Source organism: Dendrobates tinctorius, unplaced genomic scaffold (assembly GCF_039654945.1).
Source record: "Dendrobates tinctorius isolate UK_male_01 unplaced genomic scaffold, ASM3965494v1 ptg000059l, whole genome shotgun sequence".
Lineage (NCBI taxonomy): Eukaryota > Metazoa > Chordata > Amphibia > Anura > Dendrobatidae > Dendrobates > Dendrobates tinctorius.
The window spans coordinates 2,795,144-2,822,250 of record NW_027361727.1 but is presented as its reverse complement, the minus strand read 5'-3'; the positions used below and the strand labels follow the sequence as shown (position 1 = coordinate 2,822,250).

General features: G+C 44.6%; 1 protein-coding gene across 4 annotated transcripts in view; it reads left to right on the top strand.

Moving 5' to 3' along the window:
• NELL1 (neural EGFL like 1) overlaps nucleotides 1-27,107 on the top strand; it is an 860,783-nt gene that overhangs the window by 474,906 nt on the left and 358,770 nt on the right. For all 4 annotated transcript variants that reach the window (XM_073578304.1, XM_073578303.1, XM_073578306.1 and 1 more), the window contains one exon: nucleotides 17,939-18,064. In XM_073578304.1, the coding sequence (XP_073434405.1) occupies nucleotides 17,939-18,064 (126 nt within the window). The remainder of the gene's footprint in view (nucleotides 1-17,938; nucleotides 18,065-27,107) is intronic.

Below are 27,107 nucleotides of genomic sequence, written 5' to 3'. Positions count from 1 at the left end.
AGTCTGACTTTACATTCATTTTCCTAATAGGTTTTAACAAGTAACAAATTTACAGCCAATTGCGAGTCTCGTATACGAAAGCCCGGAAATAAAAAGACTGCCGACTCTGAAGATTTCACCTTTTGTGTTCTTCAAGAGGATTAATTCTTCATATTCACTGCACCAAAACTGGTCAAATCCCTTCCAGCGATTCCTGTTCATCCAGCAACAAAGCAAGACATCATTTTATCTCTGAGTATTTAAAGGGCTTGTACAGGATTTAAAAAAAAAACTTGGCTATTGGCTTCTAAAAACAGCGCCACTCTTAACCTCAGGTTGGTTGTGGCATAGCAGCACAGCTCATCAACGTTCCCTTCCATGATGCTATATTCCTGGTGTGATTGGAGTAGAGCGTATTATGTACCTCATGGTATCACATTTTACTACTTAAGTACTAAAAGTCTATTGGTAGGCACGGTATTAATTAAGGAACGCGCCTCTGACTGTGGAGCCCATATGACTAAATCTAGAAAAATACAGTTCAGTCCCCAATTCCCCCCTCTCACCACTTCCCCAGGTGATTCACTAATTGGGATACCCAGCTGTCCAATGGGTTTAAAGGGGAAGGGTCCTATGGCCACACCTAAAGGGGTGAAATCCAGGTGCCTGGGTCAATAACTTCCTTTTTCCTCTGGCTGACCCCTGGAAGAGTACTGCAGTGCGCAGGCGTCGGGAAATGTCAGATAGGTCCGGCGCCTGCGCACTGCAGTATTCTGCTCTGCCCTCAACAGGGCAGAGCAGTGCGCCTGCGCAGGAACCGTGACGGGAAGCAAACAAGAGGACGTCATCGCTAGAAGATGGGAGGACTATGACACCCATCTGACCAAACCGGACCAGGACCGCCCCTGGGTGAGTATAATATAACTCGTTTTTCTTCTCTTTCAGGTTACATCGGGGGCTTATCTACAGCATTACAGAATGCTGTAGATTAACCCCCGGATGGCGATGTTGGCAGCTGATTGTCGAAAAAAGGGGTGACAGATTCCCTTTAAGAAGAATGAGGTGTCCTCTGGTTGGAATTCAACTGACACTGGAATGGAAGTCAGACATGGAGAGAAGCTGATTTTTAAAACTGTGCAGTGATCGCTTAATTTTTGCCAATCTATTGTAGAATATCAGCAGAAATCCCAGGCTCCTAAAAGAAGAGACTTTTTACAGTGTTATTATGCTGGAAATTGCTGTCTAATAGCGTGTCATGATTTTATATTTTTTTCAGTAATCAATGGTACAAATAAGTTACTATATATAATTTTTACCTGCTGTAATTGCTGCTGTTCTCCTGCATCCGGCCATGCTTTTCTTTTGTTCCTGCTCCTCTCTATTCTTGAAATATGGCCTCGTCTTTCCTGTGTATAAATCTAGTCTTGTTATCAAGGGGGCGTAGTCATCAGCTCCTCCTTGTTTTCTTTTTTTCTACCTAAATCTTCAATTACAGTAAGTCCATTCTGGTTTTTCCTTTTCCTAGATATAAATTTGCACCCGTTATCAATCAAACATGTCGCAAGTCCTTTAAATTGTTCATGGAGAAAAAAATAAAACATCTCATTTATGAAGATGAATCTGGGCCAAAGACATTGCCCTATATATTTAGTATCCATGAAGCGCCTACATTGGCCTAGATACGTGCGTTTGATGAATCGGTGCTGGCACAGAGCGAGTCCATCATGTGACCTCATTAATCAGGAGACGGGTGATGAAATGTCTGTTGTTAGATACTTTTGTAGTAGTTTTACTGTAATTGGGGATTTTATTGAGAAATTGGTTTAGAAGAAGATTTTCCTGCAAAACAAAAGTGTAAATACGGGATAAATTGGACCAAAGAACCAATACAGCGAGTGGTGGGGTTTTAGTTTGGGCTCTTGGAACTGTGGGGGCTCTTTGGAGGCAGAGTTGTAATAAAGTAGTGCTAGGGTAGGACTGCAGATCGAACGGGACCCTGGAGAGGTGAGTGTGCATCTGCTTCATCCCATCCCCCTTGGTTGGCAATAACTTGTGTAGTGCTCCCTTCTTTTTGGAAACCTATGTGTGTAGAATTGGCCAAAGGATCCTCAAAAGAGCATTTAGGAGTTCAAAACCACAAGACCCTTATGTCCGGGTGGTACTGTTATTAGGGCTCTAACTTCATTAAATTGATTCTCACCATAATAACCACAGTCCACCTGCTCTTTAAGTCCTAGAATAGGGTTGCACTCTGGTGGACCCTGTTCACCTAGGCATTACAAGGGCAATCATTTCTCTTGAACAGCTTGCCAACCTCTTCATTTGTAAGATAGGAATGTATAATGGACTTATTCCAAAACGTTAACTTATCCTGTATCCGCAGAATAGGAGATAAGTTGCTGATTGCTGGTGGTCCGATCTTTGGGGCCCCTAGCTATCCAAGATCAGGGCTTTAGAACCAGTCTTGAGTGGAGTGGAGGTTCTCATGTTCAATCTTCGCTCCATCTATTGTCTGTGGTACTGATGGAGAAAGCTGAGTCCAGCACTCAACTATTTCTTGCTGTCTTAAAGATCGGCAATTTGCTACTTATTTTGGCCCTTTAAGTCCTTCCCCAGAAAGCCCAGTTTGAATACTAATACCTATTTTGGGTAAGGTTTAAATAAACTGCTCTTCCTTTCAGTCCAGGATGTTTGAGAAAATTCATGACTATTAGTATTTCTCTTGTAGAAGCTCCTCTTTTGGAATTGTTTGTCTGGCCGTGGATTCCTTGGCTTCATGTCGGGGTTGAATGATCTTTTCATTACATGTCAATAAATGTTGAGAAGGTATCACATGATGTTTAGCTATACAGTGGACTGACTTTCCATACGGCACAGAGTTGTTTCGATTCTTAGTGGAATAATAGAATTCCGGAAAAGATCAAACAAGACCAGTGATACGGAGGCAGGAAGGATCTGTGTGTTCGTGTCTTTGTGTATAGTATGTTGCATGCAGGGATGCCATCATTCATCTCGCGTTCCCCTTCTAGAACACTTTCCAATCTTCCAATCGAAAAAGTAGTCACTTAGCAGCACTTAGACGCAGCAATTCTATAGAAATCAGCAGTGAAGAGTCAACACAGTTTGAAGGTTATTCCGATTATTTATACTACAACACCTCTGATGACACAGCTCCAGCAGCGGTTTTCTCTCCCACTGTTTTCCATTGCCAGTGCCAGTTACGTAAGCGATTATTACACATGTATCAGCTGTAATTCCCGTCACCTCCTTGTGCAGAGAACCTGGCTCGTGGAATCTAGCGCTACATTATATACACACTGTGGAAAACCCCGCAGGGCGGGCAGCGGGCCACAGTAACCCACGCATACTTATCAGCCCTCCCAGGTTGTCCTGGTGGCAACTCGTGGAGAAATCTACCAGATTCCTGGCAGGATCTCTCACGAGAGAATTCTACAACAATTATGGGGCAATATTAATGAGGTCCCACTAGCAAGATTCATGGGGTCACCCCAATTGTCAGTATGGGTACTTTAGAGGGGTGCAATCTATGCTGGCGTAAGGGAGCACCATCTGCCGAATGGAGGGGCCGTCATTGGACTGGAAATGGAGACAGATCTTTATATGTTCTTGATTTTTGAGCTTGTGGATAACCTAAGGAGAGGTCATCAATGTCTGATCGGCTGATCCTCTGCTGATCAGCTGTTCCCGGTTTTGGCATTGACCGAAAGCGCTCTGTTGTGGAGCTGCACAGTTGTGATGACTGTATAATGTTCGCGACCGGATACTGCACGTCCGCCATTCAAATCAATAGCGGATGGATGTGCAGTACCCGGCCGCTATTACGTCAACAGAGGTGCAGCTCCGCAACTAAGCAGTTCTGGGTCCCCACCAACTCTAGGAACAGCTGCTTGGTTGGGGTGTTGAGTGTCGCACTCCCATCGATCAAATATTGATGACCTATCCTAAGGATAGGCCATCAGTGTTAAAGTCCCGAGCATTCCCTTTAAACACTGAACAATATAATTACTTGAGAACTGTATAGTGCAATTATTTTAGTTTTGTATTTGGCATTTTAGCATAGTGTGAAATATTGGAGCACTGTATGGTGGAACTATGAGTATTACACTGTCTGATAACTGTATAGTGGAATTATTTGCTCACCGTGGAATTATACGAGCTTTGCTTGGAGGAAATATTTGACCGCTATGTAATGTTATATTTTGGCACTGTTTGGCGACATTATTTGAGCAATATGGAAAGTAAAGATGAACTCGCTATTTCCAAAGAGAAACAGCAGAATTCTGAATACACCAATGGATACAAATGACGGATAAGATATAATGATATGAAAATTGGTAACAAAATATTTACACGTGAACTTTTATTATAGATTATGAACCATGAAATGTTGTGATAAAAGTAGCGAAGCTTTCTGAATACGAACGACCCATCTTCGGCCATAAGGCGGCACCGACTTCTTCCTCCCCGAGTAAAACTTCTGGTAGTTGATAAAGTTCCGTACGTTGGAACAACACGTGAAAGCTTCTCCTGCGGAGTTACGGTTACCTAGTTTCCTTTATTATGTCTTTCTCCTGTTTTTGTGTTTTTAGTTTTTATTACTTTTCTGTTAAAATAACACCAGACAGGTGGAGTATTGAAATCTGAGCACCAGAGCTCAAAACTCACTTTTTGCGTTGATTCTCTATGTCCTATATTCCGTGGCAGGGTAGACATCGTATAGGATGGGACGCGGCTGCCACATTTAAAGGGATAGGCTTGGCAGGAGTAAGTTGTCTATTTTTATAGTTATGCAGTATGCAGGCATGTACCGGCCAGACGGAGGTCGGGTCACAAGGTCATCATTTTTGGCCTTAGTCTGGTGATTGGAGGCCTATGGGGAGCGATAATGTATATTCCAGGAGTCATTGTGGTTTTGTAGTTGAACCAATATGGGAGCTCCAAGAGGTAGTTAAATACCTGGAAGCATGTGCCATTCACACCTCTTGGAAACTTGGGTAGTAGCTGCCATAATGGCGAGCATAGATTTTTACCCAGGTTTTCAGAAGCCAATATGGAATTATTATTATTATTATGAATTTATATAGCGCCATTTATTCCATGGCGCTTTACATGTGAAAAGGGGAAATACAAACAAGTATAATAAACATGTGTAAGACAAGGGACACACAAGTACATAAGGTGAGGGGACCCTGCCCGCGAGGGCTCACAGTCTACAGGGATGGGTGAGGATACAGTAGGAGAGGGTAGAGCAGGTTGTGCGGTGGTTCAGTAGACCGAGGATCATTGCAGGCTGTAGGCTTGTCGGAACAGGTGGGTCTTCAGGTTCTTCTTGAAGGTTTCCGTTGATGGTGAGAGTCTGATGTGTTGCAGCAGAGAGTTCCAGAGTATGGGGGAAGCACGGGAGAAGTCTTGTATGCGGTTGTGGGAAGAAGAGATAAGGGGGGAGTAGAGAAGGAGATCTTGAGATGATCGAAGGTTGCGTGCGGGTAGGTACCTAGAGACCATGTCACAGATGTATGGAGGAGACAGATTGTGGATGGCTTTGTATGTCATGGTTAGGGTTTTGAATTGGAGTCTCTGGGCAATAGGAAGCCAGTGAAGGGCCTGGCATAGGGGGGAGGCTGGGGAATAGCGGGGAGACAGGTGGATTAGTCTGGCAGCAGAGTGTAGGATGGACTGGAGCGGTGCCAGAGTGCTAGAGGGGAGGCCAGAGAGTAGGAGGTTGCAGTAGTCGAGGTGGGAGATGACAAGAGCATGCACTAGTGTTTTTGTGGTTTCGTGGTTGAGGAATGAACGGATCCAGGAAATATATGGTTGAGTTTGAGGCGGCAGGAGGAGACGAGGGCTTGGATATGTGGTTTGAAAGAGAGCGCAGAGTCGAGGATCACCCCAAGGCAACGGGCGTGCGGGACTGGGGAAAGAGAGCAGCCATTGACATTGATGGATAGGTCTGGTGGAGGGGTAGAGTGAGATGGAGGAAAGATGATGAATTCTTTTTTGTCCATGTTCACTTTGAGAAAGCAAGCAGAGAAGAAGGCTGAGATAGCAGACAGACATTGTGGGATTTCATTCAGTAAGAAGGCGAGGTTGGGTCCAGATAGGTAGATCTGCGTGTCATCGGCATAGAGGTGATACTGTAAACCGTGGGATTCTATGAGCTGTCCCAAGCTGAAGGTGTAGATGGAGAATAGTAGGGGTCCTAGGACAGAGCCTTGAGGAACACTGACAGACAGAGGGCGAGGTGAGGAGGTGGTGTGTGAGAGGGAGACACTAAATGTTTGGTCTGTTAGGTATGATGAGATCCAGGATAGGGCCAAGTCTGTGATGACAAGAGATGAGAGAGTCTGTAGCTGGAGGGAATGGTCTACGGTGTCGAAGGCAGAGAACATTTCCAGGAGAAGGAGGACCAGAGTAGTGTCGCTTGCTCTTGGCGGTTAGTAAGTCGTTAGTGACTTTAGTTAGGGCAGTTTCAGTTGAGTGATGCGGTCGGAAGCCAGATTGTAACCGGTCAAAGAGGGAACAGGAGGAGAGGTGGGAGGACAGTTCCAGATATACATTCTGTTCCTGTAGTTTTGAGGCGTAAGGGAGAAGAGATATTGGGCGATAGTTAGACACAGAGGATGGGTCAAGGGAGGGCTTTTTGAGGATGGGTGTGATTGAGGCATGTTTGAAGGATGAGGAAAAGACACCATTTGTAAGTGAAAGGTTGAAGAGGTGTATTAGAGATGGGATGAAGACTGTGGCCAAGTTAGGGATGAGGTGAGACGGGAGTGGGTCGAGGGCACAAGTGGTGAAGTGTGATCTTGACAGAAGGGTGGAGAGCTGATCTTCTGTCATGGTGGAGAAGCTGGCTTTTGCAGAACAGGGCTGAGCGGCTAAGAGGGGCATTGGGAGCTGCGGGCCAAAGTTTTGTCTAATCCTGTCGATCTTCTGCTTAAAGAAGGAGGCAAAGTCTTCAGCAGAAATGAGAGGAGGGGGAGGAGGTGCTGTGGGACGGAGTAGAGAATTGAAAGTGTTGAAGAGCTGTTTAGGGTTGTGAGACAGGGAGGATATGAGAGACGCGAAGTAAGTTTGTTTTGCTGCAGAGAGCGTGGACTGAAAGTTGGCAAGGGACTGCTTGTATGCGCTGAACTTCTCAGTAGAATGGGTTCTCTTCCATCTCCGCTCAGTGGCCCTGGAAACCTGTCTCAGTTCTTTGGTCAGGCTGGTCAGCCAGGGCTGCCTGTTGATTGTTCGAGTTTTGCTCTGCGTGAGGGAGGCAGTCGAATCAAGTGTTGCTGTTATTGTGGTGTTATAAAAAGTGTCAGCAGCATCTGTGTCATGAAGGTAAGCTATGTCTGCAAGAGGGAGAAGGGACTCAGAGAGTGATTGTAAATTGAGGTGTTTGAGATTCCTGTGAGGGTGAGCGAGTTTATGGAGCGGGGATTGCGCAGTAGGAGAGGAGAGGGAAGAGAATTTCAGAAGGTTATGGTCAGCCAATGGGAGGGGTGAGTTATTCAGATTAGTGAGGGAACAGAGACGGGTGAAGATAAGGTCCAGTGTGTGTCCACCTTTGTGAGTGGCCGCAGAGGACCATTGAGTGAGGCCAAGGGAAGCCATGAGCGATAGGTTTAGAGACAGCCGGGGTGGAAGTGTCAATGGGGATGTTGAAGTCGCCCATGATGATGGTGGGGATGTCAGCAGAAAGGAAATGGAGTAGCCAGGTGGTGAAGTGGTCGAGAATGGTGGAGATGGCTAGTTCTGGGGGGCGGTAGATGACAGCCAGTTGGAGGTTGGAGGGCAAATAGATGCGGACGGAGTGCACCTCGAACGAGGGAAGAGTAGCGGAGAGTGGCAGAGGAATTGGGGTAAAGGAGCAGGTATCAGACAGGAGCAAGCCAACTCCTCCACCACGTTTGTTGCTGGGGCGAGGGGTGTGAGAGAAATGGAATCCGCCATAGGAAAGCGTAGCTGGAGAGGCTGTGCCAGAGGGAGTGAGCCAGGTTTCAGTGATGGCGAGGAAGGAGAGTTTGTTGGTGATAAAGAGGTCATGGATAAATGATAGCTTGTTGCAGACAGAGCGTGCGTTCCATAGGGCTCCAGGTAAGGGGGTTGGGGAAGTGCGGGCTGGATGAATGGATATGAGGTTATCATAGTTGTGAAGACGTGTAGAGGATCATGGCAGGGTGATAGAAGTGAGTGTAGGGATGTGTTGAGGAGGGCCAGGATTTGGGGATATGTCGCCAGCAATGAGGAGTAGTAGACAGAGCATTAGAAGGTGGGAGCAGGATAGGACATGATGTGGCCGTGCGTGTCTGGAGAAAAAGGATTGTATGTGGAGGAACAGTTGTGACGAAGTTGTGAGATGGCTGAGGAGGATGGATGGAGAAATGACAAGTTCCTTACTGGGTGGAGGGATTGCAGGAGTTAGGGAGAAATAGAGTAGTATGGGGGTGATAGTAAAAAGATGGCGAAACATTGTTGGAATGTTGCAGATCTATGCTTTCAGCAGACTCATTCAGATTCATTTGGATATACAGCGACCATTGTCCTCATCATCATTAACCTAGAAGACTAAAGGGAAGACCTGAGAGGTCACACAGTACAGCTTAGAGAGAAACTACATGCACATAACACAGCGCCACCTGCTGTCTGATTATTTCAGCCCCACCACAGTATAAGCCTCCAGCTGTTGTATACTCCAGTGTGGGATAACTCCAGCAGTAGAAATGAAGAAAAAAATGAGGTATATTGCAACTCCTGCTTCAAAGCAAACCTTTTAACCTCTTGAGGACCCACTCCGTAACAGCACAGTGAAGGCAGGAGATCTCAGAGGACCTTACAGTTACGGTGCTGTAATTGTGAGGTTATTGCCCTGGTGTAATTTTCTTGTACTCATGGTAATTTACTTGCGTTCATATACTTATATACTGGATATTGATCCGAGAATGTGGGAATAAAATGGTAATAAAAATTAAAAAGAAAAAAAATGATAAAGAAAACGCAGAAAACCACAAACATAATTTTAGATTTAATATCTCCAAGTTGTCCTAGAAAACTTTTACATTTGAGGTGATTGTTAAATGACAAAAAAAACAAAATAGAAATAATATATATATATTTTTATAAATATATCGCCGAACGTGTTGGCACCGTTGAAATTGCTCCAGAAAATGAAGTCGTTTTCTCAGAAAATTATTGCATTTACACATGTTTATTTCCTTTGCGGCCTCAATCTGTTTTCTGTAAACAGTGGAATGATGTGCTTTACCAAAAAGCTCTATCTTGGTCTCATCTGTCTACAAGATGTTTTCCCAAAAGAATTTTAGCTTACTCAGGTACATTTTTGGCAAACTGCAGTGTAACTTTTTTACGTTCCTGTGTCAGCCGTGGGGTCGGTCCTCTTGGGTCTCCTGCCATTCAAATGTGGACCGATAGTTTGCTCTAACACTGATGCACCCTGAACCTGCAGAACAGCTTGAATTTCTATGGGATTTTATTGGGCTTATCTACCATCCGGACTATCCTGCATTGCAATCTTTCCATTAGTTTTTCTCTGCCATCCACGTCCAGTGAGATTAGCTACTGTGCCCTGGGTTGTAATTGTAAACTTCTTGACAAGGTTGCGCACCATGGAAAACAGAACATCAAGATCTCTGGAGATGGACTTGTCACCTTGAGATTGTTGATATTTTTTAACAATTTTGGTTCTCAAATCCTCAGACATTTCTCTCCTCCTCTTTCTGTTCTCCGTGCTTAGTGTGGTACACACAGACACACACAATGCAAAGATTGAGTCAACTTTTCTTCCTTTTTATCTGGTTTCAGGTATGAATTTCTTAATACCCACACCTGTTACTTGCCACAGGTGAGTTTGAACAAGCATCACATGCTTGGAAAAAAAGTTGTTTACCAACAATTTTGTAAAGGTGCCAACAATTTTATCTGGGCCATTTTTTGGAGTTTTATGTGAAATTATGTCCATCTTCCTTTTTCTCTCAGTTTTTTTTGTGTTGTTCCCATACACACAAAGGAAACAAACGAGTATAAAACAAAATATAGGGGAATTGCAATAATTTTCTGGGAAAAATACCTCAATTTCAAGAATACCCACACCTTCAGCCATGTGTGTATATATATATATATATATATATATATATATATATATATGTTAATCTAAACTTTTCCCCAAGGTAGTTGTATGCAAAAATGCACAAAAATTACAGCTAGTCATAAAATTATAATGTCCACCAGTGTGCCGAATAACAAATGTAAAAAAAAATTATTTAATTATTTTAATTATTTTGGTTCTAAAGGACAAAAATGTCTGGGTGTCCAAGGGGATATGTGTCTCCTTTAAATGTTGCAACCCTATGTCTGATAACCAGTTCACCAGAAGATGAGCTACCGCATTGGCGTCTCCTGGAGACTGTTTTATTGCTCGCTAATTGCTCGGAAAGTGACTGATTTAGTCCATCAGTGAGCAGCGGCAATCCCGTCATCATCACTGCTATTTATTAGTTACTTGGTTACAAATTGGAAACATTTCTACGATTGATGGGGCTGATTCCCCCGGCCGAATGGCGCTCAAGTCATTTTTTTTTTATCTTTATCTGCATTTCATTTTTTTTTTTCAAGAGACAGAGATATAGTCCTTCAAAATGCCAACGAGAAAAGGAGCCGAGGGCAACGGGACTCCAGATCAATTATATAAGTAGCTCGCTTCAATTTATCATCTGCTGATAGCATCTGCGTGGATGTGGACGAGTCGCCTAGTCAATATTACAGGACATAGATAGGACGGCGAGAGTGTATGCCGAGCCCAGATAAAGACGAGGAGCCATTCACAAGCCGCAGGGCGCAAGAAAAGGATGTGGGCGCCGCCGTATTGTAATCAGATCATCATTGTCCTAAAAGCAGTGTCTCAAGTTATTGATCTATTTAAATAGTATTCTTCCCGAAAATCCAAAAATTGAGTCATTTTAGGTGCAAGAGCCGGGCTTTCTTCAGTCCTGAATAACAAATCTGCCCAGTAATGCAGGAGGTATATCCGTGCTCCTCCGAAATCCCTGAAAGCTGGATGATTGCGGCAATCACAACATTTATTTTTTTTCAGCGAGGGAAGAAGATCAGTACAGACGTAGGAAACACATAATTACGGTACTCTTTATTTAAAAAAAACACAAAAAACCCCCCCAAAAAACCACATACAATCAACTATGAAAGTTTCAAAGAAGCATGGAAACCAGACTGGAAAGTGACTGACCATGCGCCTCAGGGGTTCCAGTCTACAAAGGGTTGTCCAAACACACCAATGTATCACCTATCCACGGGATCGGTAATAAACTGCAGATGACTGGTGGTCTGATCACTGGGACCACTGCTCTTGTATTCTGATAATTACAGACCCATCTTAAATAGAGCGGAAGTGCATATGCTCGGCCTTCACTCCAATCATTATGTATCGGCAGTGGTGGAACTAAAGTTCAATGGGTCCCCTTGCAAAATTTGGACCTGGGCCCCCATCTGCATGTTTGTCAGATATGAGTCCTTGTAGCATTCCAGATCCTGTGAAGACACACGTGTTGGGCCCCCTCCATATAACAATGTCCTTCATCCTGTAATAATGTTCCCTATCCTTTCCCTTTCCTGTAATAATGTCCCCTATCTTGTCCCCTTTCTATGACAATGTCCTTTATTTTGGGCCCCTTCCAGGTGTAATGTCCTCCTGCCTGAGACTTTCTCCCTTATAATGTCCCCCACCCTGGGCCCTTTCCAATAATAATGTCAACCATCTTGGTATAATGTTTTCATCCTCGGCCACTTCTTGGTAAAATGTCTCCATCCTGGGCCCATTTCTGGTATAATGTCTTCATACTGGACCCCTTCATGGTATAATGTCTTCCTTTCCTAATATAATGTCCTCCGTCCTGTAATAATGTCCCCTATCCTCGCCCTTTCCTGTGTAATAATGTCCACCATCCTGGCCCCTTTCTGTAACAGTGTCTGTTATCCTGGGCCTCTTCCAGGTATAGTGTCCTCCATCCTGGCCCCTTTCTGTAACAGTGTCTCTTATCCTGGGCCTCTTCCAGGTATAATGTCCTCCTGCCTGGGCCCTTTACAATAATAATGTCAACTATCTTGGTATAATGTCACCATCCTGGGCCCCTTCTTGGTCTAATGTCTCCCTTTCCTAGTATAATATCTCCATCCTGGGCCCCTTCCTGGTATAATGTCTCCCTTTCCTGGTATAATGTCTCCATCCTGGGCCCCTTCCTGGTATAATATCTCCTTTTCCTGGTGTAATCTCTCCCTTTCATGGTATATTGTCTCCATCCTGGGCCCCTTCCGGGTATAATGTCTCCCTTTCCTGGTGTAATCTCTCCCTTTCCTAGTATAATATCTCCATCCTGGGCCCCTTCCTGGTATAATGTCTCCCTTTCCTGGTATAATATCTCCATCCTGGGCCCCTTCCTGGTATAATATCTCCCTTTCCTGGTGTAATCTCTCCCTTTCCTGGTATATTGTCTCCATCCTGGACCCCTTCCTGGTATAATGTCTCCCTTTCCTGGTATATTGTCTCCATCCTGGACACCTTCCTGGTATAATATCTCCCTTTCCTGGTGTAATCTCTCCCTTTCATGGTATATTGTCTCCATCCTGGACACCTTCCTGGTATAATATCTCCCTTTCCTGGTGTAATCTCTCCCTTTCCTGGTATATTGTCTCCATCCTGGACCCCTTCCTGGTATAATGTCTCCCTTTCCTGGTATATTGTCTCCATCCTGGGCCCCTTCCTGGTATAATATCTCCCTTTCCTGGTGTAATCTCTCCCTTTCCTGGTATATTGTCTCCATCCTGGACCCCTTCCTGGTATAATGTCTCCCTTTCCTGGTACAATGTCCTCCATCCTTGGCCTTTTTCTGTTGCAATGTCCCACACCTTGGGCTCCTTCCTATAATTATGTCCTCCATCCCGTCCTCCTGCACGGACCTGGTCACAGTCGCACTCTCTGCAACCGCGACTGTTACACCCCTGTGTGTGGATGCGCAGGAGGAAGCACAGTACAGCTCTCGGCTATTTTCAGCAGTTCTTTAGAATATGAACACCGCGAGGTTGACTCTTGTGCACCCCTGCTCCATTCAAGATGAGGTTTTAGCTCCCTGTTCTCAGAGTTCCAGAAGACCATTATCGGGATCCCTGGGGGTCCGAGTGATCAGACCTCCAGTAATTAGTACGTTTTTTACTAGTCCGTTTTTCACATGCGTGTTTTTTTGCAGATAGAACATGTACCCATTATTATGGACGATCACATGTCCACTTTTTTTTGCAAAAATAAAAAAGGAGACGTCTGTTTTTGTTCTGCGTAAAGGATCAAAATCGCCCATACAAGTGTACGGGGCCGTGAAAAAAAAAACGGATAGTGCGTCCCTCCAGGTGCCACCTCAGTATTGGAAGCTTGCATTTTTTTTTTCGATATACTTGAAAAATGGATGAGACACTGATGGTAAAAATGGCCACATGGACCAAAAATGGAGGAGAACTGGATCCAGCGCACGGATGGAAACCATGCGTCAGACGCGGCCGGTGTGGGGTCTGATGTTCTCCGTCAGCTGTGATGGAGCAGGGTCTCTACTTCTCACAGCTCGCAGTACTTGCTGCCTGCATTCCTCTTGCTGCAGGAGATGTGCAGGCTTAACCCTTTAAGTGGCACATAATATAATCATCTGTCATGTTTCTCTAACTTCAGACACCTCAGTATTACCAAAGCCTCCTGCCTCCTCCCCGTCTCCTGATGCTCCCAATTATCCCAGCGCTGATCACATCTGCCATTATCACTGTTTTAACAATGAAACTTGTTTTTTGGCACCTTGTTTATTTCTTGTTAACCCTTTTCTTACTGAATCAATGCAAATGATGTAATTACTATGCATACAGCAGTGATGTGCCAATGTTCAGAGAGGACAGTGACACACTGACACTAAGGGCACAGGATGATGGCACTGATACTAGGGGTACAGGATGATGGCACTTACACTAGGGGTACAGGATAATGGCACGGACACTAGGGGTACAGGATGATGGCACTGACACTAAGGGGTATAAGATAATGACACTGACACTGAGGGTACAGGATAGTAACACTGACACTAAGGGTACAGGATAATGGCACTGACACTTGGGGTACAGGATATGACACTAACACTTGGGGTACAGGTTAATGACACTGACACTTGGGGTACAGGATAATGACGCTGACACTAGGAGTACAGGATAATGACACTGACACTTGGGGTACAGGATAATGACACTGACACTTGGGGTACAGGATAATGACACTGACACTTGGGGTACAGGATAATGACACTGACACTTGGGGTACAGGATAATGACACTGACACTTGGGGGTACAGGATAATGACGCTGACACTAGGAGTACAGGATAATGACACTGACACTTGGGGTACAGGATAATGACACTGACACTTGGGGTACAGGATAATGACACTGACACTTGGGGTACAGGATAATGACACTGACACTTGGGGTACAGGATAATGACACTGACACTTGGGGGTACAGGATAATGACAATGACACTAGGAGTACAGGATAATGACAATGACACTTGGGGTACAGGATAATAGTACTGATACTAGGGGTACAAGATAATGGTACTGATACTAGGGGTACAGGATAATGGCACTGACACCAGGGGTACAGGATAATGGCTCTGACACATGGGGTACAGGATAGTGACTCTGACACTTGGGGTACAGGATAATGACACTGACACTTGGGGTACAGGATAATGACACTGACACTTGGGGTACAGGATAATGGCTCTGACACTTGGGGTACAGGATAATGGCTCTGACACTTGGGGTACAGGATAATGACACTGACACTTGGGGTACAGGATAATGGCACTGACACTTGGGTTACAGGATAATGGCTCTGACACTTGGGGTACAGGATAATGACACTGACACTTGGGGTACAGGATAATGACACTGACACTTGGGGTACAGGATAATGGCACTGACACTTGGGGTACAGGATAATGACGCACTGATTTCTGTGTGATATGTGTAGAATGTGCATGTGATGTGTATATGTGATATGTGTATGACTTGTGTTGCTGTACATATGCATGTCTCCCTTTTTAGGGTCAGGAGTAGCAGCGTTGTATCTCATAGGTATTGTAAATGAACATAAATAAAGCTGAATGTAATAATCTAGGCCTGTTTGATATTGTGCAGCGGGATCGGGAGCTGCCTATGTGTTGGGGCCCCGGTACCGGCCCGTCCACCCTTGCTCATGAACGCTGCGCCGCGCAGGTCTGGGCTGAATGTCTCGGTCATGAAAGCTATTTGAAGCAACCTCCTCCCTGGGGAGATCAGGGAAACGGGAATGTTTGCTTTCATTTTTCTTGGAGGGTTAAGAATGGGATCTGCAGGTGAGAACTGTGACAGCACAATTAAATACACTGCAGGGATTTAAAGTTCCTCGCTGAGTTATCCCATTAAAAGCAGGCGGCCTGCCTCCCATGTTAATGAAACGCAGGGTTGTGTAGCGCAGGCCTGGAATACTGACGAGGATGAGCTGCTGCTGTTTGTGCCGCGGCTTTCCACTTTGTTAGTTTTGGTTTCTCATTAAAACTTTCTCTTTCCCAGTAAACATTTCCATACTATAACTCATCCTCTTCAAAGCTACTCGGCAAATTAACCTAAAAGGGGAAGTATCATCAGAAAGTTGCATCATCTAAATAAAGTTTGAATATAAAGTTTTCCTTTATAGTAATAAGTATCCATTCATCATCATTAGAGGGTGGGGTGTGCACAATCACCTCATCATCACTAAAGAGCACGATGAGCCACCATGTCATCACATTATCATTAGAGGGTGGGGTTGGAAGTCATCTCATTATCACTAAAAGACAGGGTCAGTACAGTTTTCTATCTGGAGAGGACATGGTCAGTAGAATCCCTCTCATCATCAATAGAGGACAGAGTCATTAGACTCCTCATGATCATGAGAGGATGGTATCAGAAGAAACCTCCCACAATGGCAGCACAGGATCAGTAGAATCCCTCATTATCATTACAGGACAGGGTCAGTAGAGTCCTCATGATCATGAGAGGACAGGGTCAGTAGAGTCCTCATGATCATGAGAGGACAGGGTCAGTAGAGTCCTCATGATCATGAGAGGACAGGGTCAGTAGAGTCCTCATGATCATGAGAGGACAGGGTCAGTAGAGTCCTCATGATCATGAGAGGACAGGGTCAGTAGTCTCATTATCAGAGGACAGGGTCAGTAGAGTCCTCATGATCATGAGAGGACAGGGTCAGTAGAGTCCTCATGATCATGAGAGGACAGGGTCAGTAGAGTCCTCATGATCATGAGAGGACAGGGTCAGTAGAGTCCTCATGATCATGAGAGGACAGGGTCAGTAGAGTCCTCATGATCATGAGAGGACAGGGTCAGTAGAGTCCTCATGATCATGAGAGGAAAGGGTCTGTAGTCTCCTCATTATCACTAGATGATATAGTCTGAAGAGTCACCACATTATTGCTAGAGGTCAGGATCAGTAGACTCCTCTCAACAAGAGAGTGGGATTAGCATGATCTTCATATGCTGCAGGAGACATAGACTGACTAGGATAGCAGCAATATTCAGAATGATACAGCTCTGTATATAGATTTCCTAATGCTCCCTGGTTTCGGGGATGAGTGTGGTACTCCATTGCTTCCTGGAGAATATTTTAGCCTTTTAACACATTTCTGACAATTACAGTAACATTAACCCCAACCACTGACCCGAACACTAAACTGTAAACATAATATTAGCACCAGCTGTAATATTGACCTTACCATTTACCCCAACCTGAACGCCATCACTAATGCTAATGTTAACCCTCCCCATTATTCCTAACACTCTTTCGTCAAAGGGAGATGAAAAAGTAGAAAATAACAAGGCCGTTTATTCAGCTTTGACTTTGCGACTGTGATGCTTATAAAGTGTGACCATGAGAACAGGGAAAGGAAAGCGCCCGGGGAGATTTGCTTCCTCCTCACACTCACAGGATCATCTGCCTCCTGATATACTGGGTAACACTGTGAGAATAGAGGACGTGTAAATCAATGGAAGGCGACACTTCATTCCTTCAGAGGGAAAACAGCGCTAAAGATACTTTTACCGACGCTTCTCTCTAATGTCCTGAGAGTCAGAATATGCTGCGTGTAATGTTCTCAGGAACAACTGTGGATTGGAGCCATTTATAGAACCGTCCTTTAATCCGGCATCAAAGTCAACTGGCTGGTGCTGGACAATCAAATAGTATCAGATGCCAATAGCAATGTATCTTAACTCTCTTGTGAGGATGGAGAAGCCAAGCCATGGCAGTAATGTCTGATGGGAATCCTGATGGAACCTATTGACTTTAACGGGTTCCTATTCTGTTCTTGTCATAAAAAAAAACAAAACAAAAAACAAAATGGAAGCCCGTACAAGAACCCCTAAAGCCAGTAAGAGCTTTTTTTGGCCTTTTCTATGGAAAGAAGTGAAGGTATACTTGTAGGCTGTTGAAAGAGTGTGGAAAGTTTTCCTAAGGTTTTACAGCTTCCAGGTATAGAAGGAAGGGCAGCTCTGGAGTACGAACTGCTGCTCTAACCTATAAAATACTGTATAAACTGAGCCAGGGAAGGAAATAAAAGTGTCAAAACTTTTTTTTTTTCTTTTGCTTTGTTGAAGTTGTAGTTGTGTTTGTTTATGTAACAAGTGAATGAGAAGTTTGTTCCTTTTGTGATCATTCTCTGTAACTTTGATAAATATTTACACATTGTATCTGATTGTCTTTGTATCTACAGTGACACAAGACTGGTGGTCATTCTCTGAGATAAAAGTTCTGCAGGAAATGAGGAGGTTACGATAATTCTCGTCTTCTGATGTTTTTCAGATATTGATGAATGCGCTGCCAAAATGCATTACTGCCAAGCCAATACGATGTGCGTAAATTTACCGGGGTCTTACCGATGTGACTGCCTGCCAGGGTACACACGCGTAGATGATTTTTCCTGCACAGGTAAGACAAGAATCTGGTCTATTATATAATAGACAATCTAATAATTCTTGGTTTATTATCCCTGGGATGTGCGAGTTGATATTTGAGGGTATAAGAAGCCAAAAAAGGGTCAAAAAATCTGAAAAAGTTTGAGAAGTTTGCAAAGATTTGGTGCTACCTTATAACCACCTACCTACTTCATCGTTAAACAGGAGAGTCCATTGATTACTCATGTTCTCCTGTTCCCTTAGTTTCTTTATTTTATTTTTTTTGCCAGCAACTTTTTAAAAAAGTTTTTGTATTGTAATTACCAATGTCGGATAGGGCAGGTCCATCCAGAATGGCAAACGCGCTGGGGTTTCTCATCTCCTTAAATAGGTAAAGTTGCAAAGTTCTTGTAAAAAGAGCAACTTTGCATTTACCTCTTACTAAAAATTCTATCTGTTCTCAAGAAAGGAAGTATTTTTTTAATTGTATAGGTCATTGTCTAGGTTACAGGCCAACTCTGCAGCCTTTTAGTGGTGGTTGGTCTCCTAGGCAAAGAGCACAGTGTTAACAAGCTGTACTTTAAAGAGCCTGCAAGTGCTACTCTGAAGCTGGCCACAGTGCTGGATCCAAAACTGGAGCAAAACTGCCGCATCGGAGAGCGTACAGTCATACCGCTTGTCCAAAATGTTACTCTTCCCTGACGAGAAGGAAGCGAGGAGGCAGACAAGCGGTGCACTCTTGCAGAAAGGCAATAGGACAACCCCTTGAAGTCAGAATTGTCTAAAAAGATATATAAAAAGGTATTTATAAACTGGTTAACCCTTAACTGCATCATGTTAAAAATTCATAAAACTTATGACAAGAAAAGACATGGGTTTACTCCTATGAAATAGTTCCCAGATCATATGTTCCTAATTAATTTACTGGTTACAAATCCATCCAATTAAGGTTTGTGCTGGCTGCAGTATAATAGTACTTGGTCTCTTCAAAGGGACACTATCAGCACATAATGACTGTTCAAACCAAGCACAGGTGCTCAATGCACCCTTGGTGTGTCCAGACATTTCAGTTCCCCTCTACCACCACCCATCATCTTAATTGATTGACAGCTCTGGCTTTATAGAGCCAGAAAAGGACGGAGAATGATGGAAAACAAATAGTTGGGAAGGTGCACCGAAATGTTTGGCCACACCAAATGTACGCCGAACGCCTGTGCTTTGTTTGAACAGTCATTCTGTGCTGATAGTTTCCCTTAAAGAACACAAATTGTAGAAATTTATAAAAACAAAGCAAATAAAAAGGGACACCGATACATAAAGGGGACCATTATGATGAGCTATTGGACCGCAGAGGGGGCATATACTATTCCTACAGAGGGGTCTGTTCTGTCTGTGTCCGCCATTGTGCTATGGGGTGAGGACCTGGGTACAGACACTGAATTGGGGATGGTGCACAATGTCTTTGGCTTTCAGACTAGATTGTGGCTCGCGACAGTGTCGTTACATTGTCTTATGTGTCAGTATAATTTTCCTGTGCAGTAACCATCTGATGAATACAATGTATCCACTTCATGAACCGCAAGCAATGCAGAATGCCTGCGCTATAGCTGAGAGCTGCTTACTCTTACTGATTTGCATAAATGACCCTCTTTGCTCACTACATCTCTTATGCTGTTTCAGACGGGGTACAGTCCGCCGAGACCCCCGTGCCTTCTGCTTCCTTCCAGGGCTGGTGCTGCCGTTGCCAAATGCCTGCACTGATATTGTGATTAGTGGTGCATCACCGAAACAGAATTTCTTCTTTTAATTATGTCAGCTCCGTTTAGAGCCCTTCCTGGGGGGATGCTGTTTATGGAGCCACGTTCAGGCTCAGAGCCCCCATCAATGAGAGGCAAAGCATTTTTTTTTTTTGTATTCCTGACTTCTCATTATTTAGCAGCAGCATCATTTGCATGACGTTTGGTGGTCACCTTTTTTTTCAATTGCCCTTGTGGAATGGATCTGGATTTACGAGAGGAAGGATTCAGTTAGAATGCAAATGATGACAGAATTTTGCATGTTCCAGCAGCTCGATTCAAGCTGACTTGGCGTCTGCCGGATATCGGCCACAGACGGATTATACAAACTTTTGTCAGATTGTGCTGTATCTAGAGGAAAAAAATGGCTTCAAGGGCCAACGGAAACATTGGGGAACTCCCCCAAGTAACTTGCACCCAATCAAGAGAAACACTGAGCAGGGGTGTGGCTCTAGGCGGGGCCAAGGGTGTAGTCACTCCTCCACTTAAATATATCAAAGATCCTAAGTGCATAATAAGAAAGATTATCTGTTATGAATGATTCACCGTAGGAGGCAAAAGCAGAAATACAAGCTAAGTCCAGAAAACCAGAGAAGTTGACAACTATCAGATTGCAGACCCCTGAACCTATCAACACAACTAGCAGTAGCCGTGGGGGGTTCCTACGATGCCCTAGACCCCTTGATCACAGCCGGAGAAATACATAGGCCTAAAGAAAGAAAGGGGAAATCTAAACTGCCCCAGAGCAGACCCCAAAGCAATAGGCAGCCCCCAACATATAATGACGGTGAAGCAAGATGAAAATACTAACACAGACAGAAAGACTGAGCAAAGACGGGGCCCCAAAACTACCTAGATAGGAAAGGACAGGAAGGCTGCTGTCTGCAATCTGCCAAAACCCTATCAAAGACATAAGCCAACCAGCTGATATGAAAAAGGACCTGAAGCAGCTAGGCTTCAAAAACTGAATCAGCACTCAGGTATTTTCAGAAGACAGAGCTAAATGAAATCAGCACACCCCAGCAGGGAATGGCAGAAATCCAGAAAAACAAAGTCAAAGCACAAAAGCAAAGGGCCGAGCAGCAAACTTAGCTTTGGAGGAGCAGGAATTCAGACTGGTCTCCAAGGATCCCACAGAGAAATCACCCGCAGGGCAGAAGGGCGTCAGCAGCCTTATATCCAGTCCGTAACTCCACTCAGCCAGTCATAATCATCAGCCTCAGGTGTTTGACAATCAGGCTCACTACCTATCTTTACCAGAAGAGGGAGTTCCTCGGGCCTCAGTAATGAAGGGGAAAATGAACTCACAACAGTACCTCCCCCTTGAGGGGGGGTCACCGAACCCTCAACTACGCCACCAGGGCGATCAGGGTGAGCCCGATGAAAGGCACGCACCAATCGTTTGGCATGAATATCAGAGGCAGAGACCCTGGAATTATCCTCCTGACCATAACCCTTCCACGTAACCAAATACTGGAGTCTCCGTCTAGCCAGACGGGAATCCAGTACTTTCTCTACCTCATACTCCATGTTACCTTCAACCAATACAGGGTCTGGAGGTGCCACCCCCGGAACAACAGGTTCAACAAACCTCTTCAACAAAGATTTATGGAACACATTATGGATTTTAAATGTGACAGGAAGAGCCAAACGAAAAGAGACCGGATTAATAATCTCCACAATCTTGTAAGGTCCAATAAATCTAGGCTTAAACTTAGGAGAAGCCACCTTCATAGCAATATTTTTTGATGATAACCACACCATATCACCAACCTTAAACTGGGGACCAATGGTCCTATGTCGGTTGGAAAACCGCTGGGCCTTCTCCTGGGAGAGAGATAACTTATCCACCACTTGGTCCCAGATCTGGTGCATTCTCTCCACCACAGTGTCAACACTTGGGCAGGCAGAGGGCTCCACCTGCCCTGAAGAAAATCGAGGATGAAACCCAAAGTTACAAAAAAAAGGTGACATCAAAGTGGCAGAACTAGCTCTATTATTCAAAGCAAATTCGGCCAAGGGCAAAAATGAAACCCAATCATCCTGATCAGCGGAAATAAAACATCTCAAATATGACTCCAAGGTCTGGTTTGTTCTCTCTGTCTGCCCATTGGTCTGAGGGTGAAACGCAGAGGAGAAGGACAACTGAATTCCCAGCCTGGAACAGAAAGTTCTCCAAAATCTAGACACAAACTGGACTCCTCTGTCAGATACAATGTTCTCAGGAATCCCGTGCAAACGAACCACCTGTTGTAAAAACAGGGGCACCAACTCAGAGGAAGACGGCAACTTAGGGAGTGGTACAAGATGAACCATCTTAGAGAACCTATCACAAATCACCCAAATAACAGTCATCCTCTGAGAGACAGGCATATCAGAGATGAAATCCATTGAAATATGGGTCCATGGCCTCTTGGGGACAGGCAAAGGCATCAACAACCCACTAGAGCGAGAACACGATTTAGACCGGGAGCACGTCCCACAGGACTGCACAAAATTCCTGACATCACGAGACAAGGAGGGCCACCAAAAAACCGACTCACCAGATCTCTAGTACCAAAAATACCTGGATGACCAGCCAAAGCAGAGCAATGAACTTCAGACATCACTCTCTTCTTCCACTGTTCAGGAACATATAACTTTCCACTGGGACAACCCTCAGGTTTGTCCTCCTGGAACTCTTCCAGAGCACGTCTCAAATCGGGCGAGATGGCAGAAAGAACTACCCCTTCGCCTAAGATGGTAGCAGGCTTGGTCACCACAGGAGAATCAGCAAGGAAGCTCCTAGAGAGGGCGTCTGCCTTGACATTCTTTGTTCCAGGAAGAAAAGAAACCACAAAATCAAAACGTGTAAAAAACAAGGCCCACCTAGCCTGTCTAGGGTTCAAGCGCTTAGCCGACTCTAGGTAAATCAAATTCTTGTGGTCAGTGAGGACCACGACTTGATGCTTAGCTCCCTCCAACCAATGTCTCCACTCCTCAAATGCCCATTTCATGGCCAACAGTTCCCTATTCCCCACATCATAGTTACGTTCAGATGGAGAGAACTTCTGGAAAAGAAAGCACAGGGATTCATTTTAGATGTTACAGGATCCTTTTGGGACAAAACAGCTCCTGCACCAATCTCAGAAGCATCCACCTCTACCTGGAATGGAAGTGAGACATCAGGTTGCCGCAAAACCGGGGCGGAGGTAAATCTTCGCATCAGCTCCTGAAAGGAAGAAACAGCCTCCGGAGACCAATTTATCACATCAGCACCCTTTTTAGTCAAATCAGTCAATGGCTTGGCAATACTAGAAAATTTTGCTATAAATTTCCGATAAAAATTAGCAAAACCCAAAAACTTCTGGAGGGCCTTCAAAGAAGTGGTCTGAACCCAATCGTGAATGGCCTATACCTTGGCCGGGTCCATTCCAATAGTTGACGGGGACAAAACAAATCCCAAAAAAGAAATCCTCTGTACTCCAAAAAGGCATTTAGATCCCTTGACATACAGGGAATTCTCCCTCAAGATCCGGAACACAGTCCGAATATGTTCCACATGAGAATCCCAATCCTTGGAGAAGATCAAAATATCATCCAGATAGATAATCAAAAATTTATCGACGAAATCTCGGAAAATATCGTTCATGAAGCACTGGAAGACAGAAGGGGCATTAGTGAGCCCAAAAGGCATCACCAGGTACTCAAAATGTCCCTCCGGAGTATTAAACGCCGTCTTCCATTCATCCCCATGCTTAATGCGAATAAGATTATACGCCCCCCTGAGGTCAAGCTTGGTAAACCAGCAAGCACCTTTAACTCTGGAGAATAGATCAGAAATCAGGGGTAACGGATACTGATATTTAACAGTAATTTTGTTGAGGGCACGATAATCAATACAAGGTCTTAATGATCCATCCTTTTTGGCAACAAAAAAAAACCCGGCACCTAAGGGTGACGAGGATGGTCTAATATGACCCTTCTCCAACGCCTCCTTAATATAGGATCGCATAGCCTCGTGCTCGGGTACAGATAAATTGAAGAGCCGACCCTTGGGAAATTTACACCCCGGGCTCAGTTCAATTGCACAGTCATAACTCCTATGAGGAGGCAAAGACGCAGACTCATTCTCACTAAATACATCATAAAAGTCCGCCAAATAATCAGGAACATCATGCGACTGAGGAGAGGTGGAAAACACCGGAGCCTCACTAAAGGGCACACCGACAACCCCAACTCACCACAGACACAGATTTCCAATCCAAAACTGGATTATGAATTTGTAACCAGGGAAACCCCAGAACAATAGTATCATGCAGATTATGTAACACCAAAAACCTGCAATTTTCTTAATGGTCTGGGGCGACCCGCATTACCACCTGGGTCCAAAACTGGGGTTTATTTTTAGCCAAAGGAGTAGCATCAATTCCCCTCAAAGGGATAGGCGTCCCCCAACATATAATGACGGTGAAGCAAGATGAAAATACTAACACAGACAGAAAGATAGACAGAGCAAAGACGGGGCCCCAAAACTACCTAGATAGGAAAGGACAGGAAGGCTGCTGTCTGCAATCTGCCAAAACCCTATCAAAGATATAAGCCAAGCAGCTGATATGAAAAAGGCCCTGAAGCAGCTAGGCTTCAAAAACTGAATCAGCACTCAGGTATTTTCAGAAGACAGAGCTAAATGAATTCAGCACACCCCAGCAAGGAATGGCAGAAATCCAGAAAAACAAAGCAAAAACAAAGTCAAAGCAAAAAAGCAAAAGGCCGAGCAGCAAACTTAGCTTTGGAGGAGCAGGAATTCAGACTGGTCTCCAAGGATCCCACAGAGAAATCACCCGCAGGGCAGAATGGCGTCGGCAGCCTTATATCCAGTCCGTAACTCCACTCAGCCAGTCATAATCATCAGCCTCAGGTGTTTGACAATCAGGCTCACTACCTTTCTTTACCAAAAGAGGGAGTTCCTCGGGCCTCAGTAATGAAGGGGAAAATGAACTCGCAACAATTATCACTGCCTCTCTGGTCACATCCAAAGCTGCATTTAAACTTTTGTTAGTCATGATTGGAAACACAACAAAATCTGCAATCTGCTGAACTGTGTACTGGAAACTCAGACATGGCACTGTACAGATAAAATCCAACCGCAGCTTTGAAAGTAACTGGAGGCAAGGATATGATATAAATCTAGGAAAGGATATGATATGTAAAGTGTTTGCGAAGCTTTTGAGCATTATATTAAGATAAGCTGTAAAATGATGTTTGTAGGTGGAGCAGTTTTATAAGGTGGAAGGGTCCTTATGAAAAAGGAGCAACACAGTGGCTCACTGGTTAGTAAGGTGGCTTAGTGGATAGTAGGGTGGCTCAGTGGTTAGTAAGGTGGTTCAGTGGTTAACACTGTGGCTTAGTGGTTAGCTATGGGGCTCAGTGGTTAGCACTGTGGCTCAGTGGTTAGTAAGGTGGCTCAGTGGTTATCATAATGGTTCAGTGGTTATCACTGCCGCTTTGCAGCACTGGAGTCCTAGGTTCAAATTCCACCAAGGACAACATCTGCAAGGAGTTTGTATGTTCTTCCCATGTTTGTGTGGGTTTCCTCTGGGTACTCCGGTTTCCTCCCACACTCTAAAGACATGCTGATGGGGGATTTTGATAATGAGCCCCATTGTGGATGGTGATGATAATGTCTGTAAAGTGCTGGGGAATATGTCAGCGCTATATAAGCAATGCATAATAAATAATAGATCACAGGCTCTTCATCTGCAGCAATGCTCTACACCTCCCTCCCCTGTGCATCCATCATGGATCATCTGCAGCAATGCTCTACACCTCCCTCCCCTGTGCATCCATCATGGATCATCTGCAGCAATGCTCTACACCTCCCTCCCCTGTGCATCCATCATGGATCATCTGCAGCAATGCTCTACACCTCCCTCCCCTGTGCATCCATCATGGATCATCTGCAGCAATGCTCTACACCTCCCTCCCCTGTGCATCCATCATGGATCATCTGCAGCAATGCTCTACACCTCCCTCCCCTGTGCATCCATCATGGATCATCTGCAGCAATGCTCTACACCTCCCTCCCCTGTGCATCCATCATGGATCATCTGCAGCAATGCTCTACACCTCCCTCCCCTGTGCATCCATCATGGATCATCTGCAGCAATGCTCTACACCTCCCTCCCCTGTGCATCCATCATGGATCATCTGCAGCAATGCTCTACACCTCCCTCCCCTGTGCATCCATCATGGATCATCTGCAGCAATGCTCTACACCTCCCTCCCCTGTGCATCCATCATGGATCATCTGCAGCAATGCTCTACACCTTCCTCCACTGTGCATCCATCATGGATCATCTGCAGCAATGCTCTACACCTCCCTCCCCAGTGCATCCATCGTGGACTACCTGCCCACTTTGTATTGATTGTCACACACCTGTGCTGGAGGCAGAGGCCATCTCTGAACCCCTAAGTGGAGGACATTGGACACATTATATCGGCACTTAGGATAATGCAGTTTAGGGCTTGTGATCGGTCTTGTGATCGGTCTCGCAGGAAAGCAGGCAGGAATTCTACTCTTTAATTAGCGGTCAGGTCTCCTTTAAATCTGCTCTGATTTATGGCATTGCACTGTTCGGATTGCAGCAGCAGCCGGAGGTTATAATCTATCAGTTTTTTTTCTGAAGTCCGTTTTCTTACTAAATGTCACTTGGGTTCCTCATAAATCCACCTATAATAATGGAAGGATTACTTACCCCCAACCTGCCGTAATGGAGCCGCAATAATATTGAGATTTGATTTGACATATGAATTATACAGTCAGCGGGCTGAGAGCTTTCCACAATCACTGGGCACTTGTTTTCCTCTTAGTGGTTAGATGAAGGGTTCACAGATGAATGACGCTGGCATTTTTAGAATTTTTTTTCCCTTCATTTTTGTTAATAAAGTTTTTTTTTTTCTTTTTCTTTTCATTTTTTTTTATGTAGCAAAGCTAGTAATGTTTCAAATGTAATCTCTGTGTAATCCAATAATCCTATTAAATACAATGTAACAAAGAGAGTACAGAAATGACCTTACATCTTTAAGGAAACTTAATGCTCAGCGACTGCTGTTACCCATAAAAAAATGAAGTTCTTAGACCTTGATGTTTGTTTTCTGAGCAAAATCAGATTCTGGGAAAGCTGAATGAAAACACTTGTGAAAGCCGTGCGAGGTAATCCTATGTGAGCGAAACACCATGAAGTGTTCTAGGCATGCTCTGTCACATGTGCCGAGGGTATTATAGAGGAGAGGGAGGAG